At 32.0% G+C, this 24,431-nt stretch overlaps 1 protein-coding gene across 1 annotated transcript in view; it reads right to left on the bottom strand.

Annotated features, from left to right (window-relative positions):
- The window catches only part of LOC127705068 (peptidyl-glycine alpha-amidating monooxygenase-like), a 143,020-nt gene extending 131,751 nt beyond the window's left edge, over positions 1-11,269 (bottom strand). Inside the window, exons 1-4 of the mRNA XM_052209343.1 lie at positions 11,186-11,269; positions 7,248-7,305; positions 6,676-6,769; positions 5,538-5,641 (exon numbers count right to left, since the gene is read on the bottom strand). Coding sequence (XP_052065303.1) covers positions 5,538-5,641; positions 6,676-6,769; positions 7,248-7,305; positions 11,186-11,221 — 292 coding nt within the window. The 5' untranslated portion in view covers positions 11,222-11,269. The remainder of the gene's footprint in view (positions 1-5,537; positions 5,642-6,675; positions 6,770-7,247; positions 7,306-11,185) is intronic.
- Between the last annotated feature and the right edge of the window lie 13,162 nt (positions 11,270-24,431).

The following is a 24,431-nucleotide window of genomic DNA, read 5'->3' as shown; positions in this document are numbered from 1 at the left end:
ATTTGTTAAGAAGAGTGATTTAGGCATATTGTGTAAGCATCCAAAACATTATTCTATATTAAGCATATGTTTAGATTCTATAACTGTAACCCCTGAGACATTTCTGCATAAAGTGTAAGTTGATAGCACAATACTTCAATCAAATAGTGTCAAACATGAAGGATGCACTTATTACTGACTAGGTCGAAATAGTTGATTTTTCTTTTCAAATTTGTGTGTCATTTTAGCAACTCAGATGAGATAACAGGAAAACAATTCAACCGCCTTGGAAAATGAAACAATAGATTGTTCTCATAATGATAATTGAATGCTTTGGAAATTTTTTTGATTTTATTCAGATCATCAAGCCCAAATAAGTCCTTTAATGACGAATAGTGATGATAGAATTTCAAAGTTCACATATGGCGTTGTTAAACTGTAAATATTTGAAAAGATGAAATGTTTAGAATAAATTCAGGTGAATAGCCCAGCCTCTTTCATTAGCATATTATGTTTCTTACCAGAACATCTCCCTGTCGTACGTCAATAGCCCATCCAGGTACTGGTACCAACACCTGTAAAATGTCTATCGTTTTTAAAACATTGGAGTCAATAAAATTGTACTAAATCTTGTCTCTCTAAAAATCATTTTAGATATAACATTGAAAACTATGTCTTTATTCATTAATCTTCTTGGCTCGTACATATTGTACCTGTTGTGATCACTGATTACGTTTTTTATATTTATTAAAAGAAATCTTTTATTATCGTAAGCAAACATGCTTTAATGTCCCTATTCTTTTTGTATTAATTTCTGATTATTCAAGGAAATAAAAAACAGCCTCAACGTACACTTATGAAGCTATGGTCGATCGTATGTGTATATCTTAGTTATCGAAGTCATATTCAATATTTTGATGTCAGCTTTTTTATATAAAATCAAATTTTGATAAATATCGGATGAAAAATTACATCAGTAATACGGCATTAGGTATTTAAAAAAAATTACTACAATAACAAAACAAATATCTATATATATCTCACGTGAGAAAACTTCATTATAGTGACTGTCGTTGGTCGTCGTCTGCCTTGTTTTTCACTTAATGTTGTTGGCATAAATCAGGTCGTCTGTTTTCTCTTTGTATTTGTTTTATCATTTTGTTTTCCAGGTTTTTTACCTCTGACTTTTCGGTGTGTGTTTTTCTAATTATTTTAAGGCCGTATTGTGAACTATATTTGTCTGTCCCTTAGTCTATTGGTCTAATAGTTGTTTCAATAACTATCGTACCATATATCTTCTTTTTTAATACAATCTGATTGAAATACAGATCCTGTGTCCACGCTTTGCTAACAAGAATGTGACAACACTGCTTTCTACTTTCAAATTTTTCAAGTCGTGTATCAATAGAACAAAACCAGTGGATCCCTTAAAGTATCAAAAACAGAAAACTGAACGGAGTATTGTCAGATAAGCGGAGCGTGGACGTATGAGCTTATTTTAATCAGATTAGTTTATATCTGTCTACATAAATAACCTTAGCTTTTCCTTGTGTTAACTGGCTGACCATTAAAGTCCAAGTACCGTTTCGAACTCTATACACATCAGCCATATATCCTGTTTAAAATACAAATGTTTTAAATAAATTTGCAAAACGAAATAAATATTACTATATTTTACCAACCCATAAGAACAATTCTAGCAACTTTGGTCTGACCATAAAAGATATTAGGAACAAGACTGCAGTCCAGTGTTGTTTGAAGTTTAATTTGTGAAAACATGTAGTTACGATATATAATATATTAATTTGTCCTTGTGTGGTCAAACCATTGCTGTAAACGGTACAAATAAAGCTTACGATTAATAATTATCGAGTTAAACTGCATAAATAATATCTTTCAGAATTGTAAGAGAATCCAACCGCTACTTTTACTCACCATAATGATGTGTATGAACTTGAACCGCAAATGCAACAGCGTCTGGCTTACTCCAACGGCATGCCACTTCAGCAAAATATCCTATATTTTAAAAATAATATATATGGAATAGAAAAGAAAGGATATGGGGTATCCATCCATGACACAAAATCAGCATATGCACAGCAAAAAAAACACAAAAAGCAAAGGAACAGCACTTGTATTGCTGTTATTCATGTCAAAGTCATAGTAAGGCCTTCGAATCAACACGGAGCAAAACAAATTCCCAACTCACTATAAGTTTAGGACGATCCCTAACACCGGTTTCAGCGGAATTCTTTGTAAACTGACGATCACGCCGCAACTGTGAATTGGAGAACAAAGCTATGGAGTAATATCAATTAAATAAATATGGCAAAGAAATCAAACATCTTCCTTTATGTATCATTTATCAATATGTCATAGTTTTATTTGAAGGAAAAAACTGCAAATATCTGTGATCATGAACTACCTTAGTAGAAATTATTACCAAAATATTACTGACTGATAATCAATCACAACAGATAAGTCGTCATGTATAATGATATTTTTAGTTAGTACTAATATAATCTATGTTAACAGTTTTAAATGTTTTAACATACATTCTGTCATCCTAAAAGTTAGTTATGCGTGTGAACTTTTTAAACTAAGAACTCCTTTAGTCAAATACTGCTTCTTTTTATCTTATATGAAAATATAAAAATTCAAATTGGTTATGGATACTTATATGTAAATACGTTAATCCCATCTATCTACTTACGTACACCCAATATGCGTTTCAGTTCAGTTTATCACCTCTAAATAATACACATTTTTTTATCTTGTGTATCATGCACTTATTTTTGTAAAGTAAGACACATTCTGAACTTTTGAATATATTTGGGTGTGGGTATTTTTATTGTTACTTTTTCAATAGGTGTACATAGATTTCAACACTTTACCCACAATTAATGGAGGATAATACAAGTAACTGAGCTGGTTGACACTAAAGGGGAAAGGCGAAACATTTTTGCCATAACGAATACAATTGCACAGAGTTAATTAAAATATTGTAGCAATAATAGACACAAATGAATGAATATGAGCAGCAAAGTAAAACAAATCACAATCAAAAGGAAATTATTACTTTTCCTTTACACTGTAACAACGATGAATAAAACTTACCCTTTTCTTTGTTGGCGGGAATAAATCCGTCAGTCAGCAGTAAATGACTTTGATAGTTGTATTTCGTGCTGAGTGATAGAAAAATACGTTTACATAAAAGTGAAGGAATTCTTCGTAAGAAAAGGGTATTAATAGAAATCTCTCTTCATACCCTTTTTGTTTACAACTAAAAATGGATTAGCCAAGAACATTCTGCAATTCGATTTTGCATCATGGCTAATTACTGGATACAAAATTCAACTACGCAAAGCCCCAAACCTATCATATTTGTGTTTCGTTTATTGTTATGTACATAAATCAGGCTGTTAATTTTCTTGTTTGACCTATTTTACATTTGTTATTTCGGCCCCTTTATAGTTTACTTTGTAGTATGGGTTTCTCTCTTTGTTGAAGGTCGTAGGGTGACCGTTAGTTCTACCTCATTTGATCTCTGGTGGAGAATGGTCTCATTGGCAATCATACCACATTTTCTTATTTCTATATTATAATGCTATAATTGAAAATTGAAATTTTCATGAGATGCACAGGTTGACTATCAGCAAAAAGAGTCGCGTCTTAAAACGAATTAAAGTACTTACGGAGTTTTGATAAATGTTAACGTTACATTGATTAATGGATAACGAACATCTGAAATATAAAAGATAATTGGTCAAACATTATGAAATCATTGATCATTCATTATACCTTGAATATGTATTATTTCCATTTAGTAGTTTAAATTTACTGTAAGCGTTTTATGTATAAAAAAAATTTTTTGTGATATGAAATTTTCCACAACGGTTCACACCGGATATCCCGATTCTAAATCTGCGAAAGGATCCGAATCCGGAGGAGCAATTACACGAACAATACAAACGGTGAGTAAATTAAATCTAGATTCGATTCCTACAGAGGATTTAGCCAGATTTTACCTACCCAACGTCAGTATGTTTCGTGTAATTGCTCCTCGGGGGTTCAGATCACTCCGCGAATTTCGGATCGGGATACCCGGTGTGATAATTACATTTTTCGTGCTTACGAAACATTTAACAGGTTTCTACAAATAAATCGTTCATAAAATACAATTATTCGTTAATTGATATAAAGTTCTAAAAAAAATGTACTAAACAAATTTTTTTAGTAGATTTTTCTCTTTTTTTCACATTTTTTTTTTTTAGATTTACTGCAGACCTTTCAGGAACGCCATATAAAATATCATAAAATAAACTTTAATACCCATAACTGCTGCTTTAGTGTGCATCTCAAAAGTAATATGCCTCATTATTGTTGAAAATCCGACTTTAAGTGATACGTCTAAAAAGAAAGACAGAAATATATTTTTTGTATGATAGCACTATAAATAAAAATGAATAAAAGAACAGATAAACACGTATTCAATGGAATGTATGTAAATATCTGTATACAGCAAACAGCTGAAGTCAATATACAAATGCATTGGCATCAATAAGGATAGTAATCACACAAAATACAAAAGGCGCAGTAAGAGCAGTGACGTCGAATATCAAAGCTTTATAATTATACAAGCAGAAAATCTATCAATTATGATACTAAGTAACGGAAAACCGACAACATTGCCCTAAGGGTAAACAATATTAATAATTCAAAGCACTATCTGTGAGTTCAAGAATGCTGTATTTGGATCCAATATAATAATTTCTTCGATCTTCAACTAGGTTGACATTTCTATCGATTTGATATGTTTTACGTCACGAGTAACCTGAAGACTGTTATTCAAAAGGTGAAATGCTTTTTCATATTAGAATTTGATCGTGAAAGTTTAAATAGAAATTTTGAAATAATAGGATTATGTGTACTTAACGTCTATCAGTCTTATCAATACCGATAATTAAAAGTCACATATTTTGTTGTAAAAAATCGCATGAATATTGGTTAAAGGAAGACAAACATCAAATGAAATACTAAGACCTCTTCAACATATTTAATATTGATTTTCTTCCTATCGAAACCCATAAGAAGAGTTTCAACGATACTTAGTACACTATAAAACATTAAGATGTTCCCCGATGTAGTTGGAAAACTTACAAATTATTTTAATTGATAAAGTGTCTCGTATCCTCTCGGTTAAAGTTGTACATTATTGGAAGTTCATCAGTGATCATAAGCCTGTCAACACTGAGGTTGTGAGCTCGACAGGTGCGTTCGATTGGGAACCTACTCTTCCTCCACTAATAAAAAAATTGCAGTTATGATATGGCCAAGAGTGGTGAAAGTAGCGTTTAATATCTACAATCAATCAATATATGGTAAAGATGACAGTTTTATTCGTTATATAGTAATGTCATTTTGGATATTATTACTACATTGCTTTATATTTGTCATCCGAAACTTTTATCAACAATGTGCCGGTTGAGGGTTCCAGGAACACATTTCGTTCACACATAAATATGGATAATATGTTTTTAAAATAAGCTTTAATTTACCTTTAGGAAACCTCATTAAACCATTTTCGGGTTTGAAGTAGTCATCAAAAAAATAAACGCCTACTGCACCTCCTTTACAATATTTTCTACTCTTCGAACATTCCCTACAATAATATATGAAATATGTCATACAAGGCTTCCTTTTTTGTAATAAGAATCGATGTACAATTACCGATGTTATATACTAGGCGCCGTTTCTACAAAGTTGTCCATTCTGGGTAATATTTAAAAACGTACACCAAAAAGTTGTCATTATAAGAACGACATTCTAAGCAATGGATAACTAATTAAAAATATAATGCACTTACATTTTTTTCTTTCGAAGAATGAAATTACCCGTATTCCTTTTAAGTTTATATAAATTGCGATTATTCATATTTGAATTCATTTTGTAAAAAAATAAAACAATATCTATGCAACAGTTTATGCAGAACGTATCAAAGCTTTAGCTTAGAATATAAGTCCGTTATTGCATTTAGTGTACATAATTTTCTATGTTATATTTCATGCAGAAAGTATTAAACCAATAGCGTAGACTGTTATTGGATTTAATGTTATATCGCTTGAAAATTACAACTTCATCTGTAGATTATATGTTGTGATTTTTTATTCTAAAGTTTAACTATTTAATAATTGGTACGCACATGTATCAAATAGCCTTCGTATAAATAAATATCAATTGTACTTGCAAGCTAGTGAAATATTTGTGCTTATTCATGTAGTGTACGTACATTGACACAAAATGTTAATTTTAGACGCAAATGCATTGTATGATTTTGTATTTGTTTAATTTTTTCAGAAATGAATATTCAAAAAAGTGTTTCCATGGAGCAATGACTGTTTAAAGGTGTTGTGGTTTTACAATAAATGATTGATTGTTGGTTTCTTAACGTCCAGTGGCAAATATTTCCTGCATATTCAGGACGATGGTTTTACAATAATACTTGTATCTATGTTTAAAGGATGATAGAAAAGCAGGAACAATAGAATTCTCTCGGCTCATCGATTCATAGTCTTTCGGAAATTCACGCAATTTTACTCATGACATATCATTTATTTCATAGTTAAAAGGGTTTCTTTGTAAAGTGCATGGATATATATTCCGTATTAGAAAGATATTCAGACTGTAACATCTTACCATGGTTGATGACTTGCAAAATCTTCAGGTTCTTCACAAAAACCTAAATCAGCATGATGAACAAAGTCGTGATTAATTTCAATTAAGGTGCTCACTGCAAAGTAATAAAAATTAAAAAGTATAATTATATTTAAAACATGGCAGTTTATTTGAATTTCTACTGAGACTTAACTCGGTCTCAGAATAGTAATAAGATATATAGAGAACATAGGGGCCAATATCTACATGCTTTTCTTATATAAATCAAAACTAAGGTTGCAATCCTTTTAAGTAAAGTTGACAGTATACTTTCTAAAGTATTTGCTCGAAAAGGACCATTTCAGATATTTGTTCTCTAGCGTTATATATTTTGACTCCCAAAAGTTTTGTTCACGGGTTCACCTGATCTATTTCTAGGAACATGGCAAGCATCCACAGTAATATGTTTGAAAGGTGAACACATTTATTTTGTAGAAACTAAATACAGATTTACTCATTTCTTAAAAAGGAGTGTAGGACCTTTTTTTTTGGCAACACTCATTTTTGTCAATTATCTAAAACATTCTGGACATCTATATTGTTCAAATACTTACAAACATATACTTCATCAAGTTCTTCCAAATATCTTGTGTAGCAATTATACTGGTCGGGCTTGAAAAAAGATGAATTTATGCAGTTACTCTTTATAGACATAAAAAAGATTGTCGATCGACAAAAAAAACGTTATATATACAAATCAATGCGCCTTACTAAGTATGTTAATATTGTAATATATGGACAACAAATAAATAAATTAATAAAACATTGTCCATCTAAATACTTAAAACGAAGATATTCTATCTTTACTAAACTATCCTTTATGACAACACGATCAAAGTGTCTATACACATCATTTATAACGTTAAACCTATTTACGCATTTGTAAGTATGATGAAAGGAGATTCGAGATCCACACGAATAAGACACACGTCACAGATACTTGTCTCTGAAAAAAATACCTATATTAAAGTATATACTAGGGTTTTTTTTCAGAGACAAATGTCTTTGGAAGAGAAAAACAATCAAAATCGCAATATAATTTTAAAAGATAACTTGTAAATTGCAAACTATTGATGAACCACATATTGATTATAAATATGCTATCGCGCTTTTGAATATAAGAATGTCGAAAATTGTTACTCTTTAGGTTACATTCTACCGGCAACTTTTTTACCCTTAAAGATGATACTCAGAATAAAATCGTATGCGACTCCAGATTGGATGATACAGGGTTAAAATTATTTTAAATCGAAAGCTTATTCATTTAGGTTAAAAAATTCAAATCTAACAAAGTGTTGAAATAATATTCAATACATTTACAAAGAAGTCAGGAAAAATTTGCTTTTCACATAAAATGAAAAAAGACGTGTATTTCTTCAAATGCATTTTAACTTTTACCGAATGGTCATATACTTTTTTTGTCTCTAATACAACGCTGACATTTCTACCAACAGGAACTGCTACCAATTTTTCTAGTTTATTTATTCTTCAAGAAATAAAATATAGAATACTACTGGTACCCTATGGAAAATGCATTACAAATTATTGCGCTCTTGTAATCATTTACATCTAGCTACAGGCTGAGCTTTATATACCCAGATTCGGCTTTTGAATAAGTACATGCTTTGTAATTTCGTTAAGTTTACTCTAACACAATTATTTGGAGACACCTATAAATGAGGGTCTGGATGGGGTACACATAATAGAGAGAATAATGGGCATAAAGTGCAGTATAAAAGGCGCTATATATAAAGAATAAAATTTTAGATAATAAAACCTCAAATTATTTGCAAGAGCTATTGCCTGGCTATGTCAGTGGTCGACACGATCACAATACAAGACAAAGTCATAATCTATTAGAGGTCAAATCACGTACAAAACTTTATTCAGATTACTACCTTCCGTCATCCATCAAATTATGGAATCATTTACCGTTACATGTAAGTGTTAGAAATTGTGAATCTCTCTCTGTATTTAAGAAACAAATTTGTAATCAGAATGATCGCGTCCCTTTATACTTTTATGCTGGATGTCGAAAAGTCCAAATTCTTCACGCGCGACTAAGAATGGATAGTAGTTCTTTAAACTGTCACTTGTTTCCAAGAAACTTAGTTTCTTCCCCTAAATTTCGCTGTGGTGACTTAGAAACTAGTTCACATTTTTTATTGTTTTGCCCATTATATTCGGACATAAGACAAGAACTGATAATATCCTTTGGAAGCCTAAAATTAACGATACAAATGGACAACGAATTTCTATTAAATGGCTCAAATACGATTTCAAATGAAGAAAACATTAGTTTATTTCTCATGGTACAAAGGTTCATTATTATCTAAAAGGTTTTCAAATTAATAACTTACACAATAAACCTGTAAGCATTTCGTCTTATCAGTTCACTTTTTCTTTACTTTTCAGTTCATTATGTAACTCAACTGACATTATCAATATTTTTATTATGTAACAGAGCATGTAGTTTTGATTTATTTGTGTATAATGTATTTAATTTATCAAGAAACGTATTAATATAAGCACTTGTTGCTTGTTTCTGAATCCTAATAGTGAATGTGTTTATATTTATACTTGTATTATTCATAATAAAATATTGTTTACACCAAAGAATAGAGAAAAAGAGGGAAAAAAATATTGATTGAGAATAATGGGGTTCTAAAATATAAAGAATAGAGAAAAATGACCTACTAAATTAAAGAATAAAGAAATGAGCCCCCCCCCCCCCCCCCCCCCCAATCCAGACCCTCATAAATATTGCTGCCGACTCCTAATCACCTGACGTAGATACTTCTTGAATATTCCGTTTTCTTTGTCATGTAATGGGGTTTTGGTCTCATTTGATTTGTATTTCTCGAGTGAAAGAAATCAGCACATTTTTATTTAGGGGCCAGCTGAAGCCCGCCTCCGGGTGCGGGATTTTCTCGCTGTGTTGAAGACCCATTGGTGGCCTTCGGCTGTTTTCTGCTCTTTGGTCGGGTTGTTGTCTCTTTGACATATTCCTCATTTCCATTCTCAAATCTATTAAAGTTTTCTTAGTTGTTCACGTTAATTAAGGTAGATGGGGTGTCTAAATTATAATCCATAGAATTTTTTAATAATTTGCCAAAATGTAGTTTATATCATGCTTTTTTAAAAAAAATAATAAAAAGAATGGGTCACGGGGCTTATTTTCACGCTACAGGTTGTGCAAAATTGACAGACTTTGTATAGATTATGCATGGAAAACCCAATTTTCTGCCATAAAACGAAAACTACACCATAGAATTTTGAGATAAAATATGAGAAGATAGCTCAAATATTATGCTTTCAGATAAGAAAAAGAAAAAGAAAAAATGGGGTCACGGGACCCGTTTTCTTGCTACATAATAAAATAGGTAAATTCCTAACACATTCTATTGTAAAAATAACTTTATCTGAATTATCTGCCCTTACATTTGAGTTGCCTCCCCTTATGTGGCAAAGTTGGAAAAAATTGAATCAAACAAAAGTATTCTGTGTTTTGTAAAATACAACCATAAATATGATAAAACATGTCATTTTCTATATTGAAATGAAAATTCTTACACATGAATTACCTACTAATCTCAAAGTTTGCACATTTTCTTAAAGATCTAGACCGATTGTTTTCTGGTATTTCAAAATCCAAGATGGAGGAAGACACCCTATCTACCTTAACATTACGTAGCCGCTTACTTTATTGGATATTTGGAAGTCAGAGTTAAACCGATTGATACACGTACCGTCAAAAAGATATCATACACGTTATACATTAGTCAAATTGATACACTTACCGTCAAAAAAGATGTTATACATTAATCCAATTGATACACGAACCTCAAAGAGATGTCATACACGTTATACATTAAATCGAATAATACACGTATCGTCAAAGAGATGTCATACACGTTATACATTAAACCGATTAATACACGTACCTCAAAGAGATGCCATACACGTTATACATTAAATCGATTAATACACGTATCGTCAAAGAGATTTCATACACGTTATACATTAAACCAATTAATACACGTACCTCAAAGAGATGTAATACAAGTTATACATTAATCCAATTAATACACGTACCGTCAAAGAGCTACATGTCATACACATTATACATTATTCCAATTGATACACGTACCGTCAAAGAAATGTCATACACGTTATACATTAATCCAATTAATACACGTACCGTCAAAGAGATGTCATACACGTTATACACTAAACCGATTAATACACGAACCGTCAAAGTGATATCATACACGTTATACATTAATCCAATTGATTCACGTACCGTAAAAGAGATGTGACAGTCGTACACGTTATACATTAAACCGATTAATACACGTACCGTCAAAGAGATGCCATACACGTTATACATTAATCGATTAATACACGTACCGTCAAAGAGATGTCACACACATCATACATTAGGAAAAAATAAAACTGATAATCACATCTTAGAATACAAATATGTACCTACTTCATTTATTTTAATAGATGGAAACGGTAACTTCATTTTATAAACTTCCTGTCCATTCTCTCCATAATGAGCTGTTATATATGGTATCTCCCTCACAGCTGTTACTACAAAAAAGTGTAGATACAGTTATTACATTATCGATTTTACTAGTCCTACAATATAACTTAAAGGTTCAGCATTGATAGTAAAAAAACAATATTCGATAAAAAAAAACATTGAAAGCGAACAAAATGGACCTACAAAAGCTTAATTATTATATTATAGGACTACGTTTTTACTATCCTAGGAAAACACAACATTCAGAAACATGTCATCGTAGACAATGGTATGTTTTAAATGCATATCAGCAAAATATTTGATTTTAAAGAAAACGTAATTATAAAATTTCCATAAACGTTACGCCGCTTTCGTGTAAAACTTCGTTTCGTACAACGTGACTAGATTCAGAAACGTTCATCCCATGAAAAAACAGCTATGTAACTTTTTCACCGGACGAATATTTTCACTAGCATTGTATTTAGTAAATATTAAAAAAAAAACGAAATGAACACTTATAAATTTTATGCGTCCAAAGCGCTTTTCTGGATTATCTTATAAAGCTTGATTTGAAAATAAAATTATTCATTCTTATATTTTCTTACCTGCTGTAGTTAAAATAAGAAGTAAAATACCCAATTCAATCATATTTGGAAAGTCTGACAAAAACTCTAGTTTAACCAGTATGAAATGTTTGAAAATATTATTTTCTTTAATGCATTCTGAAGGACGGAATTTCGAGAAAATAGCGTCCTTATGTTGATATGCACAATACAACAAAAAATACAGGATACGAATTACGTTATTACTTACCTTAGATGTAAATGTTAAGAATAGAACATGACAACGTTTAACATCGCCAATGATCAAATTCATCAATGTCAAAACTAACAGAGACTACGAGTACAGAGGGGATACTTTGTTGTATTAGAAAATAGTATATCACTTTCATTTTAGTTTATCATTTTCTTATAGAATCTTTTAAAAAAACGTTTGAGATACAATATATTCATGGTAATAAAAAAAAAGACGCTTCTGAATTAGGTTTTTCTTTTTTTGGAGGGGGGGGGGGGGGGGGGGGGGGGGTGGGGGTGGAGTGGGGGAGTTTGAACTATTTTTAATTTCCTGATAGATTTTGTTTAAAAATGTCTGTGATATAACATATCGAGGACCCTTCTCAATAATGTGTAGCATACCAATTTAAATTTACCCCGGCTCAATGAGTACAAACATATAAAAAAAACAAGCCAAAAACTAAACTAAACATTAGTAATTTCTTAGTTGAAATACCATCATAACAAAAGCACTATACTATAATCATCGACTAACTACATATTTTATGGCCCGATATGATCTCGATGTTGGAATTAAAAAAAGATAACCATGATGCCCTGAACTATATATACTGATTAGATGGGGCTTGTTCATAATTTGCTGCGAATATTGGAGAGTTTCTCTCACCATCAGTGACTACGATGAAAATGACAGTTAAATCTATTTGAACTGTTTGTTTGCTAAATATGAAAGGGGAAAGTACTCAAGGTTATTAATGTTTATACATGTACATAAATTTGTCTACAACATAGCGCGATAACCTTAAATTTTAGATTAATTTACCAATTTCTTACAGCTACACGAAGAAACAAGGATGTCATTAATTGTTTAAAAAAACAGTAAAAAAAAAAGAAAGTCGTAAAATCAAATTATTTTCACAAAAACAACATCAGGCAATAAATCAACACGTGTAATATTTGGTAATATCATACGATAAAATATCACAGAATTAGGTAGTACTAACCACAATGTCTGTAATTAATCATGGTGTTTTTATCCGTATTTTTTTTAGAACTTTTGTTTATATAAGTATAAACTTTACCAATATTGAGCATAATCTACACATCAAGATAAACAGTGCATTGAGGCTGATTTAACACTGTGTTTCTATTCTGTTAACAATGGTTTCCAGATTACTGCTTTGTTTTTGTGCAATTTTGATTTGTAAGTACATTTTTACTTTCTTTTTCTACGATTTTTGCAATAACAAATCAATTACTGATTTAAAGGAAAGTTGATTTAAAAAAAAATATTCTCTTGTAAAATGTCAATTAATTAGAAGGGTCATGGTTTCAAACCCCGGCTGAGTCAAACCAAAGACTTTAGGATTGGCATTTGCTGCTTAAACACGCGCCATTAAGAAGTAAGAGCAAAGACTGGTCGGCTAGGAGTCAAAATAATGAATCCGGGGAGGGTGAAATGCCTTTCTGCGGACTGTTACCCTGTGAACTAGCACGTTAAAAATCCGGCTCAGCTTATCAATATTGTACAAAGCAAGCATCATATTCATAACGCATTAACTTATTTTCGTCCTGAATATGCATTTAATTTGACACTGGACGTTAAACAGCCATCCATTTATCCGGGTCTTCATATATATAGTGATTATATATATACAATCTAAATTGAAAACAACGTTCAAACCTATGATTGCGTTGGATAAAAACCGCAATTTTTATACGTGTGCATGCAAAACAAATTTCTTGGTAGAGGGGTCTAAATACAGCACAAACAACATTTTCCAAAAGACCAAAAAAGTGAAAAAGTATATTTTAACAAAACGCATTTGACTAGCAGGTCGAACAACGGATGTTCTTAAACCCTGCTGACTGCCATTGGCGATTGCCAAATAAACGGATCACTAGATGTAACAAAATGGATCTTAACTACTAATTAAATACCAAACAGAAAACAATAAACTTGCGGAAAAGATTGTATAGCGCAAACAAAAGGTGCAAAAATTAGTACACCATATCCGGATTTCGACAATTAATGTCTCTTCAGTGATGTCAGGAATCGAAACGGTATTTAATATATAGGCCATATAATTTACCTCAATTTAGGATAGAGTCGAAATAGGATGAACGGATCATATAAACCCGAAGGCAAATATAATACATATATGGAGGGAATAATGCGTCTGCGCAATGCTAGGTGGTGTTGTCGTAGAAGTGAGAAGTGAAAAGTACAGTTTCCAGCCCCGCCCGGGGAGGAAGTAAAGAATCAGATCTACTCCAACTTCTTTATGTTCATTTTCTAGGCACTTAATACATATATATATATATATATATCAGCACAGCAATGTTAAATCTGTAAATTTGCGGAAGCAAATTTTTGTTCTACCCTCGCCGGGATTCGAACTCATGCTATTGAGATGTCGCGACAACACCGCCTGCCCTGTGTCCAGCGCTCTTGACCACTCGGCCACCTAGACTGAACTCAAAATTCAGCTTCAGCTTTCGGTGGCCTAGTGTTACCTTTCCTCGTCAGTAGAATCTAGAGTTGTAACACAGTACATGATATATTAGGCATGAAGATTGAATTGATTGCAGATTATCTGAATTATCTATCATAGAGGATCGTAAGATGCAGTCACAGAAATAATCATTTGATAAGTACGTCTAAACAAGTGACAACTCTACGACAGATCCATCCATTACTCTAAATATTAGTACAACAATGATAAATCTACAAATTTGCGGAAGCAAATTTTTGTTCTTCCCTCGCCGGGATTCGAACTCGTGCATATATATTTATATATATATGGTCGAGTGGTTTAGCGCGTCGGATACAGTGCAGGCGATTATATTTCCCTTCGGGTTTATATGATCCGTTCATCCTATTTCGACTCTCCAAAATTCAAGAGTCTATCCTAAATTGAGGTAAATCAAATGGCTTTCCAAATACCGTTTCGATCCCTAACATCACTGAAGAGACATTAATTGTCGAAATCCGGATATGGTGTACAAATGTTTGCACCTCATGTTTGTGGTATACCATCTTTTCCACAAGTTTATTATTTTCTGTTTGGTATTAAATTAATATTAAAGATCCACTTCGTTAGATCTGGTGATCAATTTAGTTGGCAATCGCCAATGGCAGTCAGTAGGGTTTAAGAACATCAGTTGTTCGACCTGTTAGTCAAATGCGTTTTGTTAAAATAGACTTTTTCACCTTTTTTGGTCTTTCGGAAATTGTTGTTTGTGCTGTATTTAGACCCCTCTACCAAGGAATTTGTTTTACATGCACACGTATAAAAATTGCGGTTTTTATCCAACGCAATCATAGGTTTGAATGTTGTTTTCAATTTAGACTTTTATATATTTTTTCGTTTGGGCTTGTATTATATTTTCCTTCGGGTTTATATGATCCGTTCATCCTATTTCGACTCTTTAAAATTCAAGAGTCTATCCTAAATTGAGGTAAATTTTATGGCCTTCCAAATACCGTTTCGATCCCTAACATCACTGAAGAGACATTAATTGTCGAAATCCGGATATGGTGTACAAATGTTTGCACCTCATGTTTGTGGTATACCATCTTTTCCACAAGTTTATTGTTTTCTGTTTGGTATTAAATTAATATTAAAGATCCACTTCGTTAGATCTGGTGATCAATTTAGTTGGCAATCGCCAATGGCAGTCAGCAGGGTTTAAGAACATCCGTTGTTCGACCTGTTAGTCAAATGCGTTTTGTTAAAATATACTTTTTCACTTATTTGGTCTTTTGGAAAATGTTGTTTGTGCTGTATTTAGACCCCTCTACCAAGGAATTTGTTTTGCATGCACACGTATAAAAATTGCGGTTTTTATCCAACGCAATCATAGGTTTGAACGTCGTTATCAATTTAGACTTGTTTATATTTTTTCGTTTGGGCTTGTATTATATTTTCCTTCGGGTTTATATGATCCGTTCATCCTATTTCGACTCTTTAAAATTCAAGAGTCTATCCGAAATTGAGGTAAATTTTATGGCCTTCCAAATACTCTTTCGATCCCTAACATCACTGAAGAGACATTAATTGTCGAAATCCGGATATGGTGTACTAATTTTTGCACCTTTTGTTTGCGGTATACCATCTTTTCCGCAAGTTTATTGTTTTCTGTTTGGTATTAGATTATAAATTTTTAAAGATCCATTTTGTTACATCTTGTGATCCGTTTTTTTTTTGGCAATCGCCAATGGCAGTCAGCAGGGTTTAAGAACATCAGTTGTTCGACCTGTTAGTCAAATGCGTTTTGTTAAAATATACTTTTCACTTATTTGGTCTTTTGGAAAATGTTGTTTGTGTTGTATTTAGACCCCTCTACCAAGAAATTTGTTTTGCATGCACACGTATAAAAATTGCGGTTTTTATCCAACGCAATCATAGGTTTGAACGTCGTTTTCAATTTAGACTTGTATATATATATATATATATATATATATATATATATATAGCGCCCAACGTTGCAGCGTATTAACACAATCCTGATTTTCTTATGTTTAGGTTTAGGCGTTCTCTTTATAAAAGTAAATCCAGAAAAGCGCTCGGACACACGAAGTTTATAAAGTTTATTTTATAAAATGAGTACTAGTTTAATTTTTCAAGTGAACTCTACTTTTAACATTTTACGTACAACTATACCTATTTATATAAATAAATAGAACAGCAATTCTAGATTTTAACTTAAAGTTTGAAATGCAAATTTTGTACTTTATTTCTCTAGTATTATATACAGTAACTAGTAAACATTTTATATTTGTATGGTTTGTGATAAATGAATTACAGTTAATGTAATTTACTTTAAACAATTAGTGAACAAATTATGAAATGATAAAGTCCTTAACCAGTACAAAATCATCTTGTAATGTGTCAAAGGTACAAATGTGGATCTGAAAACAATGATTTTAAAATTCTAAAGAAGAACTACAAAACTTACATTTGAAAACATATTTATGATAATTATTCAATACGTTCATGATCAGGCTATGACATTTTTTTTCAGTTGTTATTCATGCTGTTAACTCCGTTCCACTGGGTTTAGAAAATGGTTTAAGGAAAAAACGGGAAGCTGTCCCGTCTGTTAAATCCGTCAACGTCGATTTAGAAAATGGTTTGAGAAAGAAACGTGAAGCTGTACCGTCTGTCAAATCTGTCAACGTCGATTTAGAAGATGGTTTGAGAAAGAAACGTGAAGCAGTACCGTCTGTCAAATCCGTCAACGTCGATTTAGAAGATGGTTTGAGAAAGAAACGTGAAGCAGTACCGTCTGTCAAATCCGTCAACGTCGATTTAGAAGATGGTTTGAGGAAGAAACGTGAAACTGTACCGTCTGTCAAATCAGTCAATGTTGATCTAGAAGATGGTTTGAGAAAGAAACGCGAAGCTGTACCGTCTGTCAAATCCGTCAACGTCGACTTGGAAGATGGTTTAAGGAAGAAACGTGAAGCAGTCAATGTTGATCTAGAAGATGGTTTGAGAAAGAAACGTGAAGCAGTTCCGTCTGTCAAATCCGTCAATGTCGACTTAGAAGATGGTTTGAGGAAGAAACGCGAATCTGTACCGTCTGTCAAATCCGTCAACGTCGATCTAGAAGATGGTTTGAGAAAGAAACGTGAAGCTGTTCCGTCTGTCAAATCCGTCAACGTCGACTTAGAAGATGGTTTGAGGAAGAAACGAGAATCTGTACCGTCTGTCAAATCCGTCAACGTCGATTTAGAAGATGGTTTGAGAAAGAAACGTGAAGCAGTACCGTCTGTCAAATCCGTCAACGTCGATTTAGAAGATGGTTTGAGAAAGAAACGTGAAGCTGTACCGTCTGTCAAGTCCGTCAACGTCGACTTGGAAGATGGTCTAAGGAAGAAACGTGAAGCAGTACCGTCTGTCAAATCAGTCAATGTCGATCTAGAAGATGGTTTGAGAAAGAAACGTGAAGCAGAACCGTCTGTCAAATCAGTCAATGTCGATCTAGAAGATGGTTTGAGAAGGAAACGTGAAGCAGTTCCGTCTGTCAAATCCGTCAACGTCGACTTAGAAGATGGTTTGAGGAAGAAACGAGAATCTGTACCTTCTGTCAAATCCGTCAACGTCGATTTAGAAGATGGTTTGAGAAAGAAACGTGAAGCTGTACCGTCTGTCAAATCAGTCAACGTCGAGCTAGAAGATGGTTTGAGAAAGAAACGAGAAGCAGTACCGTCTGTTAAATCCGTCAACGTTGATTTAGAAAATGGCTTGAGGAAGAAACGTTAAGCCTTAGTCCTATCTTACCCTTAATGTCGATTTAGAGTAAAGACTTAAGGAGATTTATTAGTTTCATTTACATAAAACGACTTTTGTGGATGTTGATCAAAATCAAAATAATAAATGAGAGAGGGTTGATTTCAGTAAAAAAAACAAGTTTCATTCTTGAAATATTAACTGCTACGAAATAAGATTAGCATCGAATATCTTAATATAGAAAAGACCTGTACAAGATTTTTTTTTTAATTTCTGTTAAATACAAATCTTAAAATGAGCTGTATTAAAAAGTGTGATTTGCTCACGTTTACGGTTTGTACTCGGTATTTCAAATTTAAATGTATACGTATTCATTTCATATTTTATTTATTCTAGTTGAGTGTGGAAATTGAACAAATGAGTGTGCTTGTAGCTATTGAATTCCACAGCAATGCAAATGTAAATCAATGTACAATGTACTTATATGTATCAACACATGTGATCTTTTTATTAAATTTGTTGATACGTCAGCATTAATGTTTTTCGTTTAATAGTGTTTTTATTTTGTTTTGTTGATTGTCTTTCTTTTTGTTTTAATTTGCTTGTTTTGTTTATATTTTTTACAATTTTTGGTTGTTTAGTTTTGTTTCTTGTATGTTTATTCATTGCATAAGTCAACCAGCTGAGCTAAATGTAATGATTCTTGTATTATGAATATGTGAAATCATTGAAAATCTAAATCAAATAAAGTCATGCTGAGAAAACTTAAATATACCTTTATTACTACAAACATTATTCAACTTTTAAGAATTTCAGAGGGGAGGGTTTGGGGCCAGCAAACTAGTCAAACCCCTTCACATTCTATTTGTACCTGCCAGGAGCCTATAGTATAGTGATTGTCGTAGGTTCATGTCGATCATATTTGTTTTTCGTAAATTGTTTTGTTATGAATTAGGCCGTTAGTTTTCTCAAATGAATTTTCATATTTTTCATGGCAGGGCCTTTTATAGCAGACTATACGGTATAGGTTTTTTTCTCATTGTTGAAGACCGTACGGATGCCTATTATTGTTTACACCCACTTCATTTGAATTGTGGTGAATAGTTGTCTCATATGATATCATACAACATCTCCTTATTTTTATATAGAATTGTCGAACTACATATGAATAAATGAGATGTGGCGTAAACGTAACTAAAAAAACACAAATACTCAAAAAGAAAGCTAGAGATCAAGGTGTCTATATGCGTACTAGGTCAAACTCAAAATCGGCCAGACAATTGCAATATGGAATAAGAAGACTCTGTCTAGATTTCTGCAGCATTGAATCTTTAAATTTCGTGTTCAAAATAGAGAAAGAAAAAAACTAATGCGTACAATCTGTACTACAGAATTCAATTAGTTGTATTCCTAATCTGGAAGGTCTTGAAAGAAGAATTTTTGCAATAACGGCAAGGTTTCTGATATGTTTTTTGCACTCCTTTCTTAAATCAAATTCTGAAGAAGAGTGCACGCTAGTAGGTGATATATGATATATTACACTCTGTAAAATTGAAAACGTCGAACTTTACGCATAATGAATTCGGCCCGACAGTCCCCTATAGTTTCATCAGCCTAGAAGCAAGTGTTTAAAGAAGTACCCTCTTAAATATAAAGCTTTATACAGAAGGTTCACACCAGACTCCATTGCCTCTGTACTAGCATATCTATGTGTTTGACTGAATTTCAGTCACAATATCACTGATAACAATTAAGAGGAAACAGAGAAATTGAAATTAGACACACTATCAGAAAATAACATTTCTGTCAGTGGGAGGAAGTGACTTGTCAAAATTTTTCACAGAAATGAAAACATGATTTTTGAAGAAGGGGGTTTGAAAAACATTTTGAAAGTTCATGAAAACCTGCTCTAACGGTTACCTCAAATCAGCTGTCTTGTATAGCATGTCTATTTTTTCTATCATTGCCTGCATGTGTAGAAACTAACTGACAACTGGCTTCCCACCTTTCTTACTTTAAATTCACATATATTCCAACATTCTTTTTTTATCAATGCATAAAAGGATCGTACCAAAAATATTGGACAATAAACCAGACCACACCAATCAACAATAACCAACTCCTCTTTCAATAAATGAGATTTGAACATCAGTAAACAATACACTGTAGCCTCAAATTTTTCATAAACGAATATCATTGTACTACAAAATAATTCAAGCCTAGACAATATTTAAAGTATCTTTATTAAGAAATTATTCAACATATAATATAAAGATTTTCAAAATCATAACAAAATAATCTAATTTGTATAAATGAAATCTAACATAGATTAAATCAAATAAAAGCAACATTTGATTGAGGTTTAAAAATTAAGAAAAACTTCAAGACAATGTCTGTTTTGAAGAAGTTCTTTGCACAGTTAGCTTCCTAACTGTTTGCAATAACTTTTTATTCTTATACAAGCTTCAAAACAAACATGTATGTGGCTGTTCTCTTGCGAAAAAAACAATGAAAGGGGAAGGTTCAAAACTGTCTCATAAGACCCTTAAAAATCAAAATGTGCAACACTACTCCAAAAAGAAGTTATAATATGGACATTTGTAATAAGTTAAAACTTTTTTAATACTTAAGGTTCACTGATTACAGAGCGATTCTTTTGAAACAAGGCAATATTCAAGTTTTTATGAAAATATTCACTTTCTACACAATTTTTGATCTGATTTGTTTTGATTTATTGGTGTTTTAATGCCACTTTTAAGCACGGCTTTTGGACTATTTCGTGGCAGCCAGTTTTTATTGTTGGAGGAAGCCGGAGTGCCCGGAGAAAACCACCTACCTTCGATAGGAACACTGACAATCCTAGTCAATCAAGATTGGAGTCCAGTGCACCTGCACGAGCGGGGTTCGAACTCACAACCTCAGTGTTGACTGGCTAGTGATTACAGTAGTAACTCCTTAGACCACTCAGCCACCGAGGCCCCTCAATTTATGATCTGTAACTTTTATTAAAATGCTTGTTTCTCTCTCTGACTATATAAATGTGTGATGAACTCACACAGATCTTATAAAGACATCAATTTTGTAAGAGAATGTGCCAAATCTTTCAAAATCAAAAACAATTGAGACATAGCAAAAATCGGTTTCAAAATGCATTTCCTAGTGTAGTTATGACACCTGCATGCCAGCATTACCAAAAAAAAAATATCAAAACATTTAAAATTAGCTTAAATCTAATGTAAATAAATATATTTCACTAAAATTAGCTCTGTAACTCGAAATATCATTTTTATGAAATTTCAGTCCCCAAATCCTACATAGAACAATGAAGCAAGCTGTGGTTGTTTGACTGGTAGACCATATAATCATTATTACCTTTGTTGTGTACTTATTGTAAGAGTAATAGTTGTTGTTACATGCCAATCAACTCCGTGGCTGTCAGACACAAGGAAGTCGGAAAAACCTTTTTTTTTTGCAAACGTATATTTACAAAGGTAATAATGAAGAATTCATGGTTAACTTTACAAACAAGCAATCATTACCTTAAATCTCAAAGTATATACTAAGAAAGTTCAACTGTAATAAATTATGTTTTAAACAAAGTAAAACAAATACTTTACATATCACAGTATTCTTTGAATACAATTACTCATCTGATTTGCATAGGTGTTTATTCTACTGATATTTTTTTTCAAATTTCCAGAATCTCCCTCTCCATGTTAGCTCTCACTGGGCTGGAGCAAAAATCTTGTTATTTAGGAGTTGTAAACTGTACAGTTAGAATGCATTGTAGTTTACTGTTTACCCTATTGCAAGAGATTGATTACTTCTGTAATATTTCAAGAAAGAAAGATTTTCTTACACAAGAGTGGAATACTAAAAAAATGTGTTAAGATATTCAAAATACTAAAATGTTTTCTATTTCATGAGGGCTAGTAATGTGTGCATGATATACACTTTGGTCATTTTAGGAGGACTGTATGATGTGATTTGATTATTGCTCTTATGTCCAGCAAAATGCTGTACATTCTTTAGAAGTATATTGAAATAATAACCTTGAACTCTTAATATCTATCATGAAAATACAAAATAACCTCTCAATATTTGCTGCCATTACAAAAAACAGAAAAAAAAACTACAATATCATTCAAAATTTCAGACATCAAAGACTGCTTTCAAAAGTAAATAAATTTAAATGAAGCACATAATTATATAGTAAAATTAAGAAATACACATTGCACGCTTAAAACTAAATATTTGAATGCATAACAAAAATTTAGTTTGAGTAAAATTTGGTTTTACTGTCGCAAATATCATTTAACCTAGCTCTGCTACACATCACCATGAAAACTCAATTAGTGACAATTAAACCTATCTTTTACGTAGCCAAACTTAAAATACAATACAGTTATTTAAATTAATAACCAGCAAGAAGTACTGAAAAGCCCCAATATATTTGAGAATGATTGAAGTCAGGAATGGTGGACATGAGTAAGTATATATCCCCAAGTACCTATTATAGAAGTCCAGATTTGCAATATGACTTATTTATACTTATAGTAGTAAGGGATATACAATGCATTTGTAATGCATGCAAGACATGATTCACATTTATCTCCCCTTATCAGAAAAAAATCTTAATCAAAACAAAATTAACATTAAATGCATCAAATGTTTTTGAGATATGTTCGAATATATATTTAGGTAAAGTAAAAGTTATGTTGCAAGTCTTCTCTAATGGCAGAAGTATAAACAGAACCATGAAAGGTACAGTTCAATACACCTTATTGCTATTTGTCCGCCATTACTGGACATCACACAAGTTCCCGTAAAATTTTGACGTCATAATAGAAAATATCTGACGCCACAATGGAAAAGTGATTGTTGTATGACGTCAAAAGTTCGAGAGGGACTGATTCTTGGGTCAAGCGGGACTAGCGATAAGGTGTATTAGGATAAACTAGCACAGTTAGGAACATATATTTCTGTAGCCAAACGTCCATATATGTCAGCTAACATGATTGTCACTATTACTATGTATCACATAATTAAATTACTATCTAATAAATAACAATAAAAAAGGAGGTATCGAAAACAAAATAATTAAACAATAACATTTAACATTTAACAATGATGATAGAAATCATTTAACGGTCAATTAATTTGGTCATATATGTACAATTCAATCATAAAATCTGAGCAGTTTATCATTTTACTATTGCAATATATATTTACATCAAATATTTCAAAAAATACGTCTTATTCTGTACATGGATATTTGTTAAAGCTATAAGAATATATGGAAATATGGTTCTAACTTATCTCTTTCTGATAAAAATGATCCTGGAATACTGTTTGATACAATTATACAAAATACCTTTCATATATATATATGAACAGTTAACTCTCATGAAAATTTAAATACTATGACTTTTGGTAAATAAAAATTCTGTATCTATGTTAAGATAACAGTTAACTACAACATTTGAATACAAACATTGAAATTATTTCAATATCTTTTGCATTTGCATAAAATAAATGTAAAAAATAATTGAAATAAAAGAAGAATATGTCTGAGGACACAAATGCCCAAGCTCAATTTTTGCAATTTTCCAAGTTAAAAAGGGGCATAACTCTAGAAAGGTAAATGATTCACTGCCCAAATTCAAACTCTGTCTGCGTGTTTTGGTTCTTAACATTGTGTATGTTTCATAAAGTTTGGATGAGGAAAACTTAAATTAGACTCTGGAAACGAAAAAATGGGACGGACAGTCAAGGGTAACACTTAATTACCCCCATTGCCTACTGCAGGGGCATACATTTATATTTTGGACTGCTGGAACTTGGCTCTTTTGTAACATGGAAGCCAGTTTTCATGTGGCTTTGGATAATATCAAAATAGGGTCAACCCAAAAACATTAAAATGAGTATTTGCTGGTCTTACCCAAGATGGGATGTTGAATCCTTATCTCTATTATTTGGTCTAACACATTTGTGTTGAAAAAATGCTTTTTTATTTAATGCAAACCGCACATTTCTTTATATTCCTAGTTTTAACATATTCTACTTTTTATATAATGTATATTTAACAATTAAATAACCTCTTCCACATATTTATGTGTGTGAAGAAATTTGTTAATTTGTATAACTCACATGTTAAAAAAAATATCATAAAGTGTA

The sequence above is a fragment of the Mytilus californianus genome, unplaced genomic scaffold (genome assembly GCF_021869535.1).
Source record: "Mytilus californianus isolate M0D057914Y unplaced genomic scaffold, xbMytCali1.0.p SCAF_6, whole genome shotgun sequence".
NCBI classification, from domain to species: Eukaryota; Metazoa; Mollusca; class Bivalvia; order Mytilida; family Mytilidae; genus Mytilus; species Mytilus californianus.
Note: the sequence above shows the minus strand (reverse complement) of the source record. Positions and strands in the feature narration are given on the sequence as shown.